Source organism: Erinaceus europaeus, chromosome 10 (assembly GCF_950295315.1).
Source record: "Erinaceus europaeus chromosome 10, mEriEur2.1, whole genome shotgun sequence".
NCBI lineage: Eukaryota > Metazoa > Chordata > Mammalia > Eulipotyphla > Erinaceidae > Erinaceus > Erinaceus europaeus.
The window spans coordinates 51,663,060-51,678,118 of NC_080171.1; the positions used below are offsets into that span (position 1 = coordinate 51,663,060).

Sequence of the window (15,059 nt, forward strand, 5' to 3'; positions counted from 1 at the left end):
TACCCAGTTCTCACCAGACTTTTTTTTTTTTTATAGCCACTAGAAGTATAAAAACTTTCTAACCAGTGCAGCTGGTTATGTGCAGGTGGCACGAAGTGCAAAGACCCGAGTTAAGGATCCCGGTTCGAGCCCCTGGCTCCCCACCTGCAGGGGAGTCTCTTCACAGGCGGTGAAGCAGGTCTGCAGGTGTCTGTCTTTCTCTCCCCATATCTGTCTTCCCCTCCTCCTCCATTTCTCTCTGTCCTATCCAGCAACAATGACATCAATAACAACAGTAATTACAACAATCAAACAAGGGCAACAAAAGGGAATAAATAAATATTTTAAAAAATATTTAAAAATTAAAATAAAACTGTCTGACCAGCCCCTTATAATATCTTATTTTAAGATAGACCACATATAATGCATTCAGATTGTGTAACAGAAATTACATGCATTAATTCTATTGCCCCTCTTTTAGGAAGTATGATAGTCCTACAACATGTTTATTTATTGCTAATATAGTTAATTAAATGAAAAGTCTTGTGGATATCATGTGTCTGCTTAAAAGTTTGCATCCTATAGTAGCGGCTATGCTTATTAAGAAATTATGGCATAAAATTTTGATTTTTACCTACTTAGGAATTTCACCCTATAAATAGCGATGTGGAATTAGTCAAGAGATATTTTTTAATTTTAGAGAATGTATGAATACTTTTTACTACACTTTGAATATGTTAAGAAAGAAACCAACTTCATTTTGAAATTAGGATGGAACTCAGGAAGATAAAGCGAGCAGATCCCCAACAACTTCGACAAGAGGATTCTGACGCCGTATGGAATGAACTGACTTATTTCAAAAGGGAGAACCAGGAGCTAATGATTGAAAAGTAAGTTGCATTTTTTAATAATAAAGGTATAGGTCAATATTTTGAATGATTTGTGAGTGTGCGTGTGTGACTTCAAGACCAGGTAAGAAATACCTTATATAAGTTGAAAGTGAAATAATCTGAAGGGGCAGATGGATGGTAAATAAAAGTAAAGAAAAAAAACTAGTTTTAAAAAAATATATATGGATAATTCAATATCAAGTTGTACATTTGCTAGCTTTAGCTGAAATTCTGTAATATGATCTAGGGATTGTGTTAATTAATGTGGCTCTCATCTGTTGGAGGTGTCGCTCTTCATTAGTCTGTATTTTAGACACTGCCGTGCTTCATTTTTGGAATGAGGTGGAGAGGGGATAACCTACCCAGCCATCCTTGTTTGATCTCCTAGATACATTCGCAATGCAGAATGCCTGAGCTCTCTTGGTTCCCTGCCCTGTCCTGCTAATCCCAGCTGAGCTCATTATGGTGTAGCCTTGCTGCTACTCTTGGAGCCAGAGCTGTCCAAGCTAATTACTGGTAGCAGCAGAACTGCCTGTTAAGGGTCTGGTATGGATCTGCTAACATGGTCCTTGGTAGTAACCTGCAAAAGACACTGGGGAATTGCTTTCTTTCTTGCTGTGTGCTGCCTGTCCTTTGGGCTTAATGCTGATCCCTTCACATAGGTCTTTTTGCTGCCCTAAGTATAAAACTTGATGAAGGATACTCATATTTTAGAAAACACACAGTTTGCTTTCATGATCTTATAATTTACAGGCTACTATATTCAGCTTGGCAAAGAAAGAAAATTATTATTATTTTTTTTTGAAAAACAAAAAGATGTTAGCCGACATAATTAGACTCTTTTGCAACTTATCTAATTCTTCATTTAGAGCTAATTTTTGACATTTAGATCATGCAATTGAAAAAAAATCTGGATGTCTTTTAGAATATTAGAGGGGAGTATTATGTAATAATTTAATTAAAATTATTGAATTTTCTTTATTGAAAAACAATGTTTTATATGTTAGATGATAATACGTGTAATTTTAGATTTTAACTTTAACATTTTTATTTATTTATCATTGGTTTATATACTATATAAGTTATGAAGGACAGCTTCACACTCCGATATGTGTATAAACCTCAGTTTTTAATATACCTATTTGGGTGTTCATGGTTCATAGTTGACACATGTAATAATTTATTTTTTAAAATAATTACTGTGCAAGATTTAAATATACACTTCCACATACCTTTTTAAATATAGGGCATTGTTAGTGCCAAATATTTGATGTTGATAGTAAAATTTATATTGAGATTTTTTTTCACCAGAGTACTCCTCAACTCTGGTTTGTGGTGGTGCTGGGGATTGAACCTGGGACTTTTGGTGCCTCAGACACAAAAGCATTTTTGCATAACCATTATACTATCTCCTTAGCCTGAGAATTATTTTATAGATTTGACTAGGGGGATAGTCATTGATAATTTTAATAACTTTAGTAAGCTAAGATTTTTAAGTCATGCAATTCACTATAAAATGTATATGATTCAACCACTTATATTGGAAGAACTGAGCCTCTATCATTGTATCTCCATGACTCCTCTAATAAGCTCCATACCTCTTTGGTCTTTCCATTTTCCTTCCTCAGCTCTACTTGACCAATAGGCTTGTTTTTTGTGTTTATAAATTTGCCTGTTTTGGACATTTCTCATGGGTGAAATCATATACTATGTGATTCCCTTTGATTAACTTCTTTCACTTAGCTTGGTGTTTTCAAGATTCATCCATGTTTTGGCATGTACTAATACTTTTCCTGACAAGTCTTAATGATTTTTTTTTGTCTTTCCAATTAAAGTTAGTTTTGAGCTAAGTGAATTGGGTGAGAGAATGAATTTCTTTGCAAAATTTAATGTATTCATTAAAGTTCAAGCAGAGTTTAGCTGTAAGTGATATATTTGAGGGTTATTTTATTAATTGATGAAATAGAACCAAAGAAAATGCAACAAAGTCTTTCCAAGAAAATTAGAGAAATGATACAATCCTGACAAATTCACTCAGTGTTGAAACCATTAAACTAAGGGAAAGAAGTGAGTCAATAAGAATCATACTCAGCAGTATATATACATCTCAAATAGCTTTTGGAATTAGGATTTAGGGTTATTATTAATAATGTATAACCTGCCCCAATCTGTTTAAGTTTATTAATGTCATTGCCATGTATAAATTAATAACTATTTGGGTATCCATAAAATATTAAATAATAAAATAAATTCAAAATCTTGAAATAGAGTTTTAGGGACAGGATTCAAATGTTTTGTGAAATATTTACTCAGTTAACAGCTATGCTTACATTGCTGCAATATGATAGTGATTTTGTTAGGTGAATGAGAGGAGATCATCAGGCAAACTCTACTCTAGGAAAAGTGCTCAATATTAACATTCTAGTGAAATGTAATGTTAAAAATGAAATTAAAATGTTTTTGATGTCATGATAAAGACCTATGAAATGTTAGTCTTTTTGTTCACTGGAATTTATTTGTTGATGAAGATAGAACTTTTTTCATTTTCATCATTTATCTACAATGCATTTGACCTATAATTGTAGGAGTTATATCACTGCAGTATGAATATAGAAAATATATGAGCACATGCAATAGATTTGATATAACCAATATGCAAACTAACTCTATCATCTAAAAAATGTTCTTGATGTTTCCCCTTAAAGTTAAACCCTCCTACCACCCCTAAAGCATGGCAAGCTCATTTATTTTTCCTTCCTATAACTTTGCCTTGTTTTCAGAATGCTGTGTGTGTAGAATCAGAGAGTGTAGAATCAAAAAGAGTATACCTTTTTGGTATTGACTTTTTTCTGTCATCATAATGACTTTGAAATTCATTCATATTGGTTTATCCAGTTTATCCTTCTGGCATACTAAATAACATTCCATTGTATGGATGTACCACAATGCTTATCCAACTACATTGGGTCTTTTCTAGTGTTTTCATAGTCATTGTTATATACATACAAGTTTTTGTATAAGCATAGGTTGTTTTTTTTTTTTAATTTAGTGTAAATACCTATACATTACATGTGTCATGCAGTGTATTGTCAGAATTAAGTTTCACATTGGCTATACCATTTTTTTTATTCCAACAGAAATTCATATGCATTGTTCCACATCTTGGTCAGCTCTAGATATTATCATTATTATTTTTTATTTTTATCACCAAGGTTATTATTAGGGTTCAGAATCCCCCCCATTTCTTTCTCTATCTGTTTCTCTTCCCCCTCCCCTCACTCTCACTCTTGCTTTTTTTATGAATGAGAGTGTGAGATAGAGAGCTAGAGAGGGAAAGATACAGAAAGAAGGAGAAACACCTGTAGTTCTGTTCCACTGCTCATGAAGCTCTCCTCCTACAGATGCGGATCGGGGACTAAATCTTGCTCCTCAAGCATGGAAGCATGTGCACTCTATTTTGTGAACGACTGCCCAGCTTCTAGAAATACATTTTTATTTATATTTTGGTCTTTTAAAATTTTGTTATTGTCTTTATTTACTTATTGCATAGAGACAGCCAGAAATCAAGAGGAAGTGGGTAGGGAGGGAAAGAAACAGGGAGATACCTGCAGCACTGCTTTACCGCTTGCAAAGCTTTCCCTCTGCAGGTAGCGCACGGTGGTTTGAACCCTAGGTTCTTGTGCATTGTGATATGTGTGTTCAACTAGGTTCCTGACCACCCAGTCCCTATTTTTTTCTTTTCTTTTCAAGATTTTCTTTTTTTAATTTTCCTTTTTAAATTTTCTTTATTTATTATTGGATAGAGACAGAGAGAAATTGAGAGGGGAGGGGAGAAAGAGAGGAAAATAGACACCTATAGCCCTGCTTCACCACTCACTAAGCTTTCCCCCTGCATGTGGGGATCAGGGGGAAAGTGCACTGTAGTATGTGCACTTAATCAGGTGCGCCACTGCCTGCCTCCCCATTTAAGTTTTTCAAGTTATGTCTTTCAGTATGTTTTTCTTGGTTTCTCTAGGTTTTATATAATACTGTCTGTAAGAATCAGCCTTCACACATTTTAGATGAAATGTAATTTCATTTATATAATTTTCACCTCCCTCTTTATAACTGTATTAAATATTTTCTCTTAGTACATTGAAAATTCATTAGAGGATGTTGTAAAATAATTTTTAAATAATTTTTAAAGCTCCAGAGTATAGTCTATTAGGTTTTCATAAATACTACAAATATATTGTTATTTTTTTCATTGTTTCAGCTTTATTTTTGACCTTTCAATGTTTATTTAAAAATAATTAATTAATTTCATTTTAGTGAGAGAGATACAAAAAGAGAGAGAAAGAAATTGATCAGAGTACTCCTCAGCTCTAGCCTATATTGGTACCAGTGACTGAACATGGTCACTGAACATAGTGTCTAAGACGTGAAAGTCCTCTTAGATAACCATTCCACTGTCTTTCTTCAGATTTTCTTCTTTTGTTGTTTTCTTTATGTTTGCATTGTTCCATATTAAATTTTTCTTATTCTTTAAGTTTTATTTTACCTAAATATCTCTATCATTCCTGAAGCGTATTTTCATTGAAGAATTTGTAAATGTGAAATTTTTCCATAACACTTGAAAAATATCCTACTAACTGTTGGCCTCAGTAGCTGCTGGTAAAATTATATATATATATATATATATATATATATATATATATATATATATATATATATATATCTGCTTCTCTAGTCTCAATACATTGTTCTGTTTATAATATTTCCTTTGTCTTTAATTTTCTAAGTTTTAAAAAAATTTAAGAGAGAGACAATAAGAGGGAGAAAGAAGGAGTTGAAGTTAGAACATCACTCTAGTGCTCTGGCAAATGTGGTGTGAGGTATTGAACTCACAACCTTGAAGTGCAACTCCTGCACTTCACTTCTGTCACACCTCATTTTTGAAGAGTTTGATTGTGATGTGTCTCGGAAGGAGTCTCTGTGCATTTATTCTAATTTTTGAGTCTCTCAGCTTCTTGAAATTCTATACTTATGTCTTTGACAGTTTTTAGAAATTTGGCATCTAATCCCTCATATACTTAATTACGGTCCCTCACCTTCTGGGACTATAATAGTTTGAATTTTAGACATTTTGCTTTTGTCAAAAAGGTTCCTGAGACTACTCTTGTCGTTGAAAGTTTATTTCTGTTGTTTAAGTAGGGTGATTTTTACTGTTCTGTCTTTATGTTTACTGACTCTTCTGTATTTGTAATTACTGCTTTTGATTTATCCGGTGAGATTTAAAATTTTTGGCTTACTGTGATTTTCAGTGCTATGATTTCTACTTGATTCTTACATTTCCTTTATCTCCAGAGACTTAATTTCATTTACTTCAAGAAAATTAGTAATTTTTTATTTTAATCATTGCAACTTTAGAATTATTAGTTATTTTGTGGTCACAGAAGTTATAATGCATGACTTAAATCTTTTAAATTTTATTGAGAATTGTTTTATAGCTTAAAATGTGGTTTTATCTTGCTGAAAGTTTCATACAGTTAGAAAAATGCATTTCTTATGTTATCTGAACAAACTGTTATTTTACTATCTGCTAAATTTTTAAAAAATATTTTACTTTTTAATGAGATCAAGAGAAAGACACACAGAAAGATAACAGTGGGACACACCAGAACAGCTTTTGCTTATGATGGTACTTAAGATTGAACCTGGGACCTTGAAGCCTAAGGAATGAAAGTGGGTTTTTCTTGTTTGTTTGTTTTTGCTTTTTCTATAACCAGTATGCCAAGCTCTGAATCAGATTTTTTATAATTGTTTTTCTTTTAAATTTTTTTTTTTTTTGCTAGCAGGTTTGTCACTGGAGTTCAGTATCTACGCTACAAATCCACTGTTCTTCATGCCCAGTTTTATTTTTTATTTAATTTGATAGGACAAAAATAAATTGAGAAGGTAGGGGGCAGGGGTTAGAGAGGGTGAAAAATAGACACAGTCCTGCTTTACTGTTTGTGAAGCTTAGTGGAGGCTCCCACCAGGGTCCTTGTGCATAGTAATCTGTATGCTCAGCTTTGCGCACCAATGTCCTACCCTAATTATTGCTTTTCAAAAGCTCTATATCCTTAGTCATTTCTGACTAGTTTTTCTATTGACTACTGAGATATTCTGTTAAAATATCAATTTCTTTTTTTTGTGGCTTTCTTTTTTTTTAATATTTATTTTATTTATTTATACCCTTTTTGTTGCCCTTGTTGTTTTTTATTGTTGTAGTTATTATTGTTGTTGTCGTTGTGGGATAGGACAGAGAGAAATGGAGAGAGGAGGGGAAGACAGAGAGGAGGAGAGAAAGACAGACACCTGCAGACCTGCTTCACCGCCTGTGAAGCGACTCCCCTGCAGGTGGGGAGCCGGGGTTCGAACCGGGATCCTTATGCCGGTCCTTGTGCTTTGCGCCACCTGCGCTTAACCCGCTGCGCTACAGCCCTACTCCCTAAAATATCAATTTCAAACAATTTTCAGACTTAAAACTTTTTTGGAATATTTACCTTTCCTTTGTCAGAAACTTGTTTGTCGCTCACTAAAATGATTCTGTAAGTTATTCATTAAATGCACATGGTGTTCAGCAAAGATTAGCCTCTCTGTCTCGTCAGAACTGGAATACACACAGTTTTGTGTGAATTCCAGAGTAGTGCCATTTATAACTAGTTGTTATCTGCCTGTGTACTCAAATGAAATCCTTATGCAGATTTCTGTAGTTCTTTATCTTTATGATTTCCTCCTATGTGTGTATTGTGCTTCACAAATTGCAGGCTTCTCAGTCTCCCCAAACTTCACTCTCTTTTCTTCTTTTCCTATGTAATGAGATAAGCATGCTATTTTGGGGAATTCTCTTTGTCATGATCTTTGTCATGATCTAGACTACATCTAGTGTTCCTTTTTTAGAAAAAATTTTTTATTTATAAAAAGGGAACATTGACAAAACCATAGGATAAGAGGGGTACAGCTTCTCACAATTCCCACCGCCAGACCTCCATATACCATTCCCTCCACTGATAGCTTTCCTATTCTTTAACCCTCTGGGAGTATGGACCCAAGATGATTGTGGGATGCAGAAGGTGGAAGTTCTGGCTTCTGTAATTGCTTCCCCACTGAACATGGGCGTTGACAGGTCAATCCATACTCCCAGCCTGTCTTTCTCTTTCCCTAGGGGGGAAGGGCTCTGGGGAAGCAGAGCTCCAAGGCACATTGGTGGGGTTGTCTGTCCAGGAAAGTTTGATTGGCATCATGCTAGGATCTGGAACCTGGTGGCTGAAAAGAGAGTTAATATACAAAGCCAAACAAATTGTTGAACAATCATGGACCTAAAGGCTGTAATATTGCAGATGAAGTGTTTGGGGGTCCTCCGTTTTGTATCATATTTTAGTTATATTTCAAAGGGCCTGTAGCTATACTAGTGTTTTATTTGTTTGTTTCCATGTTTGTTTGTTTTTTCTTTTTTTGCCTGAGCTTGAAATCTGATATGGAAGTGGATCCTAATTATTGTCTGGGGAGATGATGTTATGGCTGGAAAAAGGACCAGAAAGCTGAATCAGGGAAGAGAGCAGCTCCCTAATATGGGAAAGGGGTATAAATTGGATGTGATCTGGGGCTCATAATTAGCTTAGGAGCCTGTGTGACCTCTACATCCCTCTAGATCTGAGCTCACATTCTGTGGTCATGGGTAGGAACATTCCATGTTGCTCCAGTATCGACCCATCTTCCTCAGGTGTAGCGTAGAGTATGTTGTCAATCCTCCCTTCAGAGGTTGGAACATTCTCTACCATTGTTGATCCAGGTTGAGGGCAAGGTCCTATGGGGGCCACAAAGGGGTCTATTTTGTTGTTCCTGTTAGAAATGACCGGTAACAATGGAGAAAGGGATTTATTTGAGTTCTCCATCAAGTCTGTTTGGGAATCTCAGGACTCCCCAATTAGGACTCCATTTGGTGGAATGGACTGATAGTGACTAAAGAGTCATCGTTAAAGTATGCCAGTCTCTTGCCCTTATTCAGCTTTTGCAGTCCTTGCTTTGATATGGTTAGCTTTGGAGTGAGAGAACTGTAATAGGAAGTAGGTGAGGAGGTTATCTAAGTCTAAGTAGATGCTATTTCATTATGAACTTGATACTGACTCACTACAGATTATTGTGTACTTTTGCTTTCAGGTATATATTTTGCCCTAATTTGTGGATACATGTGAACATATACTCTATCTTATGGGACCTGGCCTATATCTAGGTTTTGGGACTTTGTTAGGAAATGAACCTACTGGAATGGAATTAGAGAATACCATGAAAGGAAATGTCTCACCTGAGTGATGAGGGTGAAGGGCTGGCAATCCATGCCAACTCTGTACACAGTCTGAAGTGAAGCATGCTGAAATGGTACTCCTTGCATTGATTAGGTTGGAATCAGCAGATGCAACATCACTTGGCCTGACTTGAGAAAAGCATGCAGGGAAGTGAGCCCCACCCCAGAGGCTCCAGGGTTGGAAGAAACATAGGCTCTATAGAGGAAGCGGGAGATTCCTGTTGTCTTATGGTTTAAGAAGACAATAGATAGTTATTGCAATGAAAACATTGTTTGGCAATTGGGTTAACTTTGAAAAATCCTTTGTTAGGATTTGTTGTATCATACACACCCTCACCATATTTTATGTCCTTTGACATTGTTTGCATATAGCTATGCCACAGGTTACTTTTGTTCTCCCTGGACTAAGCTTTTAAGAGAGTCAACAAATCAAAGACTCAGCCTATGTATTAAAAAGACTCAGTCAGTGCTTTTAAAAAGTTTGAGACATTCAATCAATTTTTCCCCTCTCATATTACTTAAATACTGATTTATATGACTACAAATTGAAGGAGTTTACATAAACACCATTCCACCACCAAAAGACTATGTCCCATCCCCCCCACCCCACCACCCCACGCCCCATGAAGCTGAACATCCACCCCCACCCTCCACCCAGGGTTGTTAATTTGGTGCCCTACTGCATATTTAGTCAGATCCTGCTTTGAGTTTTCCTTTCTGTTATTCTTCTCAACTTCTGTTTATGAGTGGGATCATCCCATACTCATCTTTATCTTTCTGATTTAGCTCACTTAACATAATTTCTTCTAGCTCCATCCATGATGGGTCAGAGAAGGTGGGTTCATTGTTCTTAATAGCTACATAGTATTCCAATGGGTATATATACCACAGCTTTCTCAACCACTCATCTGTTGTTGGGCACCTGGGTTGCTTCCAGGTTTTAGCTATTACAAATTGTGGTGCTATGAACAGAGGTGTACACATACCTTTTGGGTTGGGTGTTATGGAGTCTTAGGAGAGGAATTACTGGGTCATATGGAAGGTCCATGTCTAGCCTTGTGAGAGTTCTCCAGAGTGCTCTCCAGAGAGGCTGGAACAATTTACTTTCCCACCAGCTGTGCAGAAGGGTTCCTCTGTCCCCACATCCTCTCCAGCATTTGTTGTTGTTGTCCTTTTTGATGTATGCCATTCTCACAGGAGTGAGGTGGTATCTCAATGTTGTCTTAATTTGCATTTCTCTGACAATCAGCAACCGGGAACAATTATTCATGTTTGTTATCCTCTTGTATCTCCTCTATAGTGTGTCAGGCTAGCTTAGCGGGCGGGAGAGAGAGAATACCAGGGACTCATGGCTGAGTGGTACACAGTTCAGTCTTTATTCATGTGGAACACAGCGCAATCTAAGCTATCTCTAATCACAATCTTGTCCTTATATATCCTGAGGTGGAAGAGTCAGGTCCAAAGAGGATGTACTAGGATAGGGGTGGGGAGAAGGAAAAAGCGAGCAAAACAGTGAGGATTAAACCAATGCCCTGGAGGCAGGGCGGTGCTTAGCTAACAGTGGTTATGTAAATAGAATACAGTGTTAAGCAGGGGGGATTAAACCAATGAAACAGAAGGGGTCTTAGAAGCAGAATTAGAAGCATACCAACAATAGTGAATGTTTTGTTCATATCCTTTGCCCATTTTTGAATACAGTCATTTGCTTTTTTGTTGCTAAGTTTGCTGAGCTCTTTGTATATTTTGGTTATTAGTCTCTTGTCTGATGTATGGCATGTGAAGATCTTCTCCCATTCTGTGAGGGGTCACTTTCTTTGTGTGATAGTTTCTTTGGCTGTGCAGAAGCTTTTCAATATGATATAGTCCCACTGGTTTCTTTCTGCTTTAGTCTTCCTTGCAATTGGGTTTGTTTAATCAAAGATGTCCTTGAGGTTTAGGTGGGAAAGTGTTCTACCAATGTTTTCCTTTAAGTATTTGATGGTTTCTGGTCTAACATCCAGGTCCTTGATCCATTCGGAGTTGATTTTTGTTTCTGGTGAGATAAAGTGGTTCAGTTTCATTCTTCTGCATGTTAAAACCCAGTTTTCCCAGCACCATTTATTAAAGAGAGCCTCCTTCTTACATATAATACTTTGGGCCCCCTTATCAAAGATTAGATGTCCATAGGTGTGGGGGTTTAGATCTGGGCTTTCAATTCTGTTCCACTGGTCTGTGTGCCTATTTTTGTTCCAATAACAGGCTGTTTTGATGATGATGGCTTTATAATATAGTTTGGGATCTGCGAATGTGATGCCACCATTTCTGTTTCTTTTCCTTAAGACTGTTTTGCCAATCCTAGGTATTTTCTGGTTCCAGATAAATGATTGTAGTGTTTGTTCTATTCTCTTAAAGAAGCTTGGTGGAACTTTGATGGATATTGCGTTAAATTAGTATATTGGCTCTGGAGAGACTATTCATTTTGATGATATTTATTCTTCTGATCCATGAGCATGGTATGTCTTTTCATTTTTTGGTATCAGTTTCTATTTCCTTGAATAGTGACTCATAGTTTTCAGTATACAAGTCTTTCATTTCTTTGGTCACCTTTATTCCTAGGTATCTTATTAATTTTCTGTAACAGTGAATAGGAGTGATTTCTGGATATCTTCTTCAGATTTAGTTTTTGCATAAAGAAATTCCACTGATTTTTGTACATTGATTTTGTAGCCTGACACCTTGCTATGTTGCCTAATAACTTCTAGTAGTTTTCTGATGGATTCTTTAAAATTATATTAGATGTCCATAAGTGTGGGGGTTTAGTTCTGGGCTTTCAATTCTGGTCCACTGGTCTGTGTGCCTATTTTTGTTCCAGTACCATGCTGTTTCGATTATGATGGCTTTATAATAAAGTTTGAGGTTTGGGAGTGTGATGCCTCCATTTCTGTTTCTTTTCCACAAGATGGTTTTTGGAAATTCTAGGTGTTTTCTGGTTCCAGATAAGTGATTGTAGTTTTTTTTTTATTTTATTTAAGAAAGGAGACATTAACAAAACCATAGAATAAGAGGGGTACAATTCTGCACAATTCCCATAACCTGATCTCCATATCCCATCCCCTCCCCTGTAGCCTTCCCATTCTCTATCTCTCTGGGAGTATGGATCCAGGGTTGCTGTGGGTTGCAGAGGGTGGAAGGTCTGGCTTCTGTAATTGCTTCCCTGCTGAACATGGGTGTTGACTGATCAATCCATACTCCCAGTCTGCCTCTCTCTTTCCCTAGTAGGGTAGGGCTCTGAGGAAGTGGAGCTCTAATACACATTGATGGGTTCCTCTGTCTAGGGAAGTCTGGTCAGCATCTTGCTGGCATCCAGAACCTGGTGGCTGAAAAGAGAGTTAACATACAAAGCCAAGCAAATTGTTGAACAATCATGGACCTAAAGACAGGAATAGTGCAGATGCAGTGTTGGGGGGTATTCCCTGCATGATTTTGTGTACTTCTGCTTTCAGGTATATATTTTTCCCCTAGTTTATTGGCACGGGTGAACCTATGCTCTATCTCAGGAGACCTGGACTATATCTAGGTTTGGGGACTTTATTGGGGAGTGGACCACCTGGAATGGAATTAGAGAATACTATGAAAGGAAAGGTCTCACCCGAGTGATAAAGCTGAAGGGTTGTCATTCCACACCTGAAGTCTCTGGTCACAGTCTGAAGTGAAGCATGCTGGGGTGGCACTCGTTGTGTTGATTAGGTTGCGATCCGCAGATGCAATATTATTTGATTTAATTTGAGAGCAGCATGCAGAAAAGTGGGCCCCACCCTAAAGTTCTAGGACTGGGGGAAATATAGGCTCTATAGTGGAAATGTGAGGTTCCTGTTGTCCTAGGGTTCAAGAAGACAATGGCTAGTTATTGTTATCGTCACATTATTTGGTGATAGGGTTAACTTTGGAAAGTCCCTTTGATAGGGTTTGGGGTATAATACCCAGCATCTTGTATATAGCTGTGCTACTCATTGCTTCTGTTCTCCCTAGTCTAGGCTTTTGGGAGAGACAACATATCAAAGACAGCCTATGTATTAAAAAGACTCAGTCTGTGTTTTAAGAAGTTCTAGACGTATGGTCAATTTTTCCCTTCTCATATTAATTAAATAGTGGTTTATATGTTTACACTTTAATAGGATTGTACATAAACACCACTACTACCACCAAAAGACTGTTTCCCGTCCCCCCCACCGACCCCCACCCCCCCATGGCTGCGCTGGGAAGCCCAATGGCTACCCTCCCCTTCACCACAGGGTTTTTACACTGGTGCCCTGCTCTAGATTTAATCAGACCCTGCTTTTAGTTTCCCTTTCTGTTCTTCTTTCTCAACTTCTGTTGATGAGTGGGGACATACCATACTCATCTTTATCTTTCTGACTTAGCTGACTTAACATAATTCCTTCTAGCTCTGTCCAAGATGGGTCAGATAAGGTGGGCTCATTGTTCTTAATAGCTGCATAGTATTCTATTGTGTTTATGTACCACAGCTTTCTCAGCCATTCGTCTGCTATTGGGCACCTGGATTCCTTCCAAGTTTTAGCTATTATGAATTGTGCTGCTATGAACATAGATCTATACATGTCTTTTTGGTTGGGTGTTATGGAATCCTTGGGGTATATCCCCAGGAGAGGAATTACTGGGTCATAAGGAAGGTCTCTGTCTAGCCTTGTGAGAGTTCTCCAGACTCCTCTACAGAGAGGCTGGACCAATTTACATTCCCACCAGCAGTGTAGAAGGGTTCCTCTGTCTCCACAGCCTTTCCAACATTTGTTGCTGCTTTCCTTTTTGATGTATGCCATTCTCACAGGAGTGAGGTGGTATTTCAGTGTTGTCTTTATTTGCATCTCTCTGACAATCAACGACCTGGAACAGTTTTTCATATGTATGTTAGCCTTTTGGATCTCCTCTGAAGTGACTGTGTTGTTCATATCCTCTGTCCATTTTTGCATTGGGTCATTTGCTATTCTGGTGCTAAGTTTGCTGAGCTCTTTGTATATTTTGGTGATTAGTCTCTTATCCGATGTTTGGCATGTGAAGATCTTCTCACATTCTGTGAAGGGTCTCTTTGTTTGTGTGATAGTTTCTTTTTTTTTTTATACTGTTTTTTTAATATATATATTTATTTTATTTATTTATTCCCTTTTGTTGCCCTTGTTGTTTTATTGTTGTAGTTATTATTGTTGTTGCCGTTGTTGGATAGGACAGAGAGAAATGGAGAGAGGGAGGGGAAGACAGAGAGGAGGAGAGAAAGATGGACACCTGCAGACCTGCTTCACCACCTGTGAAGCGACTCCCCTGCAGGTGGGGAGCCGGGGTTCGAACCGGGATCCTTATGCCGGTCCTTGTGATTTGCGCCACCTGCGCTTAGCCCACTGCAGTGTGATAGTTTCTTTGGCTGTACAGAAGCTTTTCAATTTGATGCAGTCCAATTGGTTTGTTTCTGCTTTAGTCTTCCTTGCAATTGGGTTGGTTTCATCAAAGATGTCCTTGAGGTTTAGGTGGGAAAGTGTTTCACCAATGTTTTCCTCTAAGTATTTGATAGTTTACTGTCTGATATCCAGGTCTTTGATCCATTTGGAGTTGATTTTTGTTTCTTGGGAGATAAGGTGGTTCAATTTCATTCTTCTGCATATTATAACCCAGTTTTCCCCGTACCATTTATTGAAGAGAGCCTCCTTCTTCCATTTAATACTTTGGGCCCCTTATCAAAGATTAGATGTCCATAGAAGTGGGGTTTTAGATCTGGGCTTTCAATTCTGTTCCACTGGTCTGTGTGCCTATTTTTGTTCCAGTACCATGCTGTTTTGATGATGATGGCATTATAATATAGTTTAAGGTCTGGG

General features: G+C 37.4%; 1 protein-coding gene across 4 annotated transcripts in view; it reads left to right on the forward strand.

Annotated features, from left to right (window-relative positions):
• CNTLN (centlein) overlaps nucleotides 1–15,059 on the forward strand; it is a 331,221-nt gene that overhangs the window by 170,226 nt on the left and 145,936 nt on the right. For all 4 annotated transcript variants that reach the window (XM_060199608.1, XM_016193668.2, XM_060199607.1 and 1 more), the window contains exon 12: nucleotides 750–869. In XM_060199608.1, coding sequence (XP_060055591.1) covers nucleotides 750–869 — 120 coding nt within the window. The remainder of the gene's footprint in view (nucleotides 1–749; nucleotides 870–15,059) is intronic.